Source organism: Chenopodium quinoa, unplaced genomic scaffold (assembly GCF_001683475.1).
Source record: "Chenopodium quinoa cultivar QQ74 unplaced genomic scaffold, ASM168347v1, whole genome shotgun sequence".
Classification (NCBI taxonomy): domain Eukaryota; kingdom Viridiplantae; phylum Streptophyta; class Magnoliopsida; order Caryophyllales; family Amaranthaceae; genus Chenopodium; species Chenopodium quinoa.
In genome coordinates, this window is record NW_018743051.1 from 187,740 (window position 1) to 194,003 (window position 6,264).

General features: G+C 41.3%; 1 protein-coding gene across 1 annotated transcript; it reads right to left on the reverse strand.

Moving 5' to 3' along the window:
- Nucleotides 1-4,796: 4,796 nt before the first annotated feature.
- Nucleotides 4,797-5,646, reverse strand: LOC110730949. The gene is made up of 2 exons (XM_021910795.1): nucleotides 5,413-5,646; nucleotides 4,797-5,327 (listed from the first exon to the last, which is right to left on the reverse strand). Exons 1-2 carry the CDS (start codon nucleotides 5,568-5,570, stop codon nucleotides 4,928-4,930), a joined length of 558 nt encoding a protein of 185 aa, XP_021766487.1. The 5' UTR covers nucleotides 5,571-5,646; the 3' UTR covers nucleotides 4,797-4,927.
- Between the last annotated feature and the right edge of the window lie 618 nt (nucleotides 5,647-6,264).

Consider the following 6,264-nt stretch of genomic DNA (forward strand, 5'->3'; position numbering starts at 1 on the left):
TAAGCAACCGTAGCTGCCAGTCCATAGGTTGGACGTTTTTTGCTGCAGGTCCACCAAACGGAGGTGGCTGCAAAAAATACTGTTGTTGCGGCACAAATGGTAAGTTTGGTACCGCCTGGTCGCTATGAAAGCCGGACTGACGGGAGGTGCCGCCTGACTGACTCTCATGATACGACTGGGTATGCCTCATCGAGGCATTTCGCAGACTGTCTTGAAAGTTTGAAGTAGAGGCCGACTCTGACAATCGGTCACTCTTCTTCTGCTCTAGCAGTAGCCGAGCGTCTGTGAATGTTTGCTTCGACCCGTCCGCCTGAATATGACGAAAAGGTTTCCTATTTCCTGTAGGAAAACGGAATTTTGAGAAATCAAGGGCAGGTGGCTCCCGCTTCCTAGATTTAGGATGAGGAGTCGCCTCTCGCCCTTGAACTGGCTTCCTCTTCAGTGAAGTGGAGGGTTTCTTAGCCGACTGCTCCTTGACTGGAGCAGGCGGCTTCTTGTTGATCAACTCTTGAATCTCTCCCTTGAAGTTCCTCATGAAGGTCATGAGTTCGTTCCTTGTGATGGGAGCAGACCCATCAGTCGGCTGTTGCCGAACAGGCGGTGCGCCTGCTGGCTCACTTCCAGTTTGAAGATGTTCTCGTTCCCTCCTTTCGGTATGACGGGTACGTCGGGCCCTTAGGGTCCCGTCTGAAGTTGTGTGAGCTTCAACTTCAAATTCACTCTCGGTATCATGGTCCGACTGAACTTGAGGGTCGTCTAGGGGACGCCTCTCTTCAGGAGTCGGTACAGACTTGGATGCCATCTCAGAAGTACTCTCCCCACAGACGGCGCCAAATGTTTCGGGGTTTTCTGATGTCCTGCGGGAGAGTTACAATTCCGAGACTGGAACCGGACGCCTGTACCTGCAAAATAACGGAGACTCCTGGTGGTGGGAGCTCCGCCTCCAACGGTCAAGTTAGTACTTGATTAAGGAGTAATTAATGCGGAAATTAAAGTGATTGGGTCTCTCTAGGTGAGAGTGTTTAATGTAGGTAATCTGCTTTGTTAGCGAGATTAGCCGGTTATTACTGTGTGTAATTAATGTGTTTTTTCGTAATCCCCCTTAATGAGGATTAAGGGAGGTATTTATAACCTTGGGAAACATGCCCATCCTAGGTTTAGGTTAACCTAGGGCTGATTGGGCTTCCCTCGGAAGTTGGGCCTGGGTGGCCGGTTTCTCCATTAGGCATGGAGTATGCCACATGTCATGACATAATAGGTCCAAGGTGGACGAATAAGCGCGTGCCACGTGGCAAGCCCTGACAGTTCCAACTGGGGGACACTTGGCAGGACCTGATTGGCCCACGTGGCGCATTCCGATTGGTGGGAGAAAAATCCCCTAATCAAGTAGCATAATCTAAGAAGACATGAAGAGATTCCAAAGAAAAGTTAAACAAGATAGAAGAAGAGTTCTCTAACAAGAACTATCTAAGTTCCCTAATAGGAACGTTCCCTAGCAGGAACTTGAAGACAGCAAGTTAAAGTGTTGACTTGGTCTGCGTTGAAGACAGCAAATTCTGGAAGAACTTGGCCTGCGAAGTTCCAGTTCAGAACTAGAGTACAAGTGACAGCAGGAACTTAGTCCTGGACTGTGTGAAACCCAAGTATCCTAGGTAGACAGAATATTGGCGTAACAAATTTAGTTAGTTAAGATTTTATCTTTTAGATTTGCTGTAAATACGATAAATAGGATTATGCGCGAGACTTATTAGAAGCGTGGCAAAAAGCTTGGCAAGCTTAATTAAAATTGGAAAGTTTAAAAAAGATAAGTTTTTGAGAAAAGATTGATAGGCTTATCGCGTACCTAACAAAAATAACCTAACTATTCCTTCTAACTGTGTAGTAGGGCAAGTAAGGATCGAATCCCAAGAGACTATGGTTCATTCAATTAATCAGACTCAATTAATCACTAAGCACGTGACCAATCAATAATGGATGATAATAATCAACTAATTTATTAAATAACACAATTAACTAGAGGAAATATTAATCAATAAACTAAAGCATCCAAGATCAAGCATCACCACGATTATGATTGATAAACTAATAAATCTACCCCCAATATATAAATCAATTGACAAGAAGAAAAGCAATCCCTAATAATAATACCAAAGGTCTCTTCCGAGTTATCAATGGCTTCCCAAATTAACTATCAAGCCTACTTCCGTGGAATCAAGCGAATAAGGGACATTAAACACCATGCCTAGATTCCTAATTATTCAATCATCTACTTCCGTGATGATCTTCAAACCCTTAATTGAAATAACCTAATCCCGTTAATACCCAACTTCCGTTGCAATAAGAACAAAGGGATGATAACAATACTAATTATCCCTAATCTAGTATTGGCATAAACACAATCAATTAAGCATGTCAATTGGGATTATTATTGGGGAATTTAAAGATCTACTTTATACATCAATCATAATCGGGCTTAGCAAGATCCCGGATTAAGGAAACTACTCACAAATCATAATTAAATCAAAAACAAGATCTAATAGAGAACACATAATTAAAGAACTATAAAATAAATAAAAGAGATGGAAAGTAAGAAATACCAAATACTTCAATTGATGATCTTGAATTCTTGAGGAACAATTAATAAAACTAGGATTAAAGATTGAAATTGCTTAAGAAAATAAAACTAGGGTTCTTGAGAGTTTTCTAGGGCTTAAGGAGAAAACTAATGAAAAACTAACTGTCTAAAAGTTAATTACAAAAGGGTATTTATACCCCCAAAAGATAATATTTCGGAAAAATAAGAAAATACGCGTTCTTGAGCTTTGCCCGGTCTGACCGGGCGGACCTCGCCCGATCGGGCGGAGGAAGGCTGCGTAAAATACGACAGTTTTCCTTCTTTGCCCGGTCTGACCGGGCGAACCTCGCCCGGTCGGGCGCGCGTAACACGTTTCCAAAATTGCATCTCATAACTTGATTTCTTCATCGCCCGGTCTGACGGGCGAAGCCTGCCCGATCGGGCGCGCGTTGCACCGTTCAGAATTGGGCTTCTTCCTGTGAACTCCTCATTGCCCGGTCTGCCCGGGCAAGCCATGCCCGGTCGGGCATTCCACATAAATTGCAGTTCTTGGCTATCAACTCTTCCGAATCTACTAAAAACACGTCCAATTGCCTAGAAACGCTTCATATTCCTGAAAAGCTTACTAAAACAATCGAATACACTAAAGAAGAGATTGTTAGCAAGAAATAGCTCCGTAGAGCTCAAAACCATGTAAAATCATGCAATCAAACCGGGGAAAACCATTGTATAAAACACGTATATCAAATTCCCCCAAGCTAAACCTTTGCTTGTCCCTAAGCAAAGCAATGAATAAATAAATCAATACTTCACCCCAAAAGTAACTCAAATCAATAAATACGATTAAAGGTAAACTCGACAGTTATGCATCAAAGTCAACCAATCAAATCCATCTAACTACTCATCCTGTCTGACAATGGTCAAATAGAGCAAACCACAAGAGCATATAGAATTCAAGACTAGTGTTCACACACTCAACTCTCATTTATGTGGCGAGTAAAAGATATACTCGGTCGCTCTCCATCCAACTCCTTTAAATGTGAACAATGCCCTCCCAAGCTCACGCACTCGTGTGTTTTAAGAAAACAAGCACTCAACCTAGCAGTCGACTCGAAATATATCAAATCATTCTTTGCATTGGAAAACAACTAATTTCACATTCACACAACTCTATGCACAAAGGTCAGAAGGTCTTCAAAGCTTGTAATGTAAGGCTAGGGTAAAAGGTGGGAAATATTTGGGAAAAATGTAAGAGTAAAGCTATGCTTAAGGGAGCCAAAATCCTAATAAATAAAACCAAGGTCAAAACAAATTAATGACCAAATCATCTCCAACACAACTCAGCTCTACCAAAAATTCACCAAACATCCCAATTATATTAAAAATTTCCAACACTTAAAATTTCACTCATATATACAAAATATAAAATTATAGAACTTGAGTAAACAAACAAACTTTGAACTCTCTTTTTTTTTCTTGAGCAGCCTTCAATTAGAACACTTGAACATTGAAACAATTTTTTTTTTCCTTTGCTCTTTCTTTTTCTTTTCTCTCACATTGGAATTTTTTTTTTTTTTCTTTGCACAATAAATTTTCAATTTTTTTTTCTTTTTTTTCAATCCACAACAATAAGAACAAATAAGAAACTTCTCAAATCCACCCAAAATTGTGCAAATTACATGCACACTACAACTCCCTCGCCTCACTCACTATTAGCTCCCCCAAGCTAAGCTTGGGACTAGTAACCAATGGGGCTTAAATAGGCTTGTAATGTGGCAAAATAAACAATAAAAGGGCACAAGCAACAACATGGGTAGCAAGAAGGGAACAAATGTATCTAATATCGTCTGAAGGCCACCTAGAGGAACAAATGCCTTCGTCCTCCTCAATGTGCATATTAATGAGTCATGCAAACATTACTCAAAGTTATAAACCAATACTCAACTTCATTGACATACCAGGAACTAACACACATTCCTAACCAAATCAACTAGTCAAGCACTATATTCACAAGTAGTTGGGCAAAATTGACTCATGGTAAGACATCCAAGCAATCAAACATCAAATCATGGCTAACCTATCCACAATACTCGTCATCATATACCAAGAATTAAAACAATTTTCATGAATGGGGCACAGGGAAGCATGATTTATTATTCATTGGATCGTATTTTTGTATTTTTTTTTTTTTTTTAAGAAGAAAACAACTAAAATAACTACACTAAAATAAAACAAGAAAGATAAGAGAGATAAGGAGAGAGAATACCAACATGTACGAAGTAACTCCCCCAAGCTAAACGCGGCAATGGCCTCATTGCAGCTTAAGGAGAGCATAGCAATCTCGACGGCTCCTCAAAAGGAAGCGGAGGGGCCATCATCATCACCACCAACATCATCATCATCAACATCATCATCATCAACATCATCATCATCAACACCATCATCCTCGACACCAGCTGTGCCACTGCCACCTGCCATATCTCCCGCACCGGGAAAGTGATACAAGAAGGATGGGGACCATCCCTCGGGATATACCCTTGCCTTTCGGCGCGAGAGCTCGATGAACCGCTGCTTTTGGTTTGGGAATTCCGGAACGAAAACCACGTGTGGGCACCCGGTTACACTTTCCAAGTCCAATTGTGGTTGTTGTTGGGGTGTGCTTCTCGTTCTTTTCCTTTGAGACATCTTCAAAAGCTCGAAATTATGTGAGTGGTGAGATAGCCTGGGGTTTTCTTGAGGTTGAACAAAGAGGAGGGACGGAGTTGCAGAAATATTTTGCAAAAAAAAAAAAAAAAAAAAAATAAAAAAAAAATTGGGTTTGTATGGTGAATTTGAGGGATTTGATTGTTGAATCTTGATGAAATTGGATGGGAGATGAAGTTAGGGTTTTAGAATTGGGGATTTTTAGAGAGAGAAAGAGTAGAGGGTATGAGAGTTTGAGGAATGGGAATGAGAGAAGATGCTGAAATCCTAATATAAACCCGCAGGATTCCATCGCGCCCGATCGGGCGCTCTTTGCCCGGTCTGACCGGGCGAAGAAGACTGGACTTCAATTCCTTTTTTTTTTTTTTTTTTTTTTTTTTTTTTTTTCAGATTCTGCTACTCGCGCCCGATCGGGCGGGCTTTGCCCGGTCTGATCGGGCGGAGAGAAGCTTAGCTTCATACTCTTCTTTTTGGCTCTCTGTTTCTCGCGCCCGATCGGGCGGAATTTGCCCGGTCTGACCGGGCGAAGAGCAAAAACGCGATAAACTCGATCTTTGACTGCTCTCTTGACATCCCACTTCGTGCTTAGCTTGATACTCTCTGTAAAACAGCATAACACAGACATAAACTGAAAGATAAAGTATAAAATATTAAGGAAAATAGAAAAAAGAATCGGGTTGCCTCCCGCAAAGCGCTTGTTTAGAAGGTCATTAGCTTGACCGTATTCATCCTCATTGAGTTTGTGGCGGGGAAGAGAATGTGATATCTGACTTCTCTTCAATAGGATCTCCCGCTCGATAGTGCTTCACCCTTTGTCCGTTGACTTTGAAGGTGCCCCGGTGTTGTTCCATAATTCAATGGTGCCATAAGGATATGCTTTGTAGACCGTGAAAGGGCCCGACCATCTTGACCTGAGTTTCCCTGGAAATAGTTTCAACCTTGAATTGAATAGAAGGACTTGATCTCCTTCTTTGAATTCTCTTCTT

Excerpts from the sequence above, each read along its gene's own strand:
- LOC110730949 (XM_021910795.1), bottom strand. The coding sequence starts at position 5,570 with ATGGAATCCTGCGGGTTTATATTAGGATTTCAGCATCTTCTCTCATTC. Across the intron at positions 5,328-5,412 it reads CAAGATTCAACAATCAAATC|CCTCTTTGTTCAACCTCAAG; the intron begins CCTCAAATTCAC and ends AACTCCGTCCCT.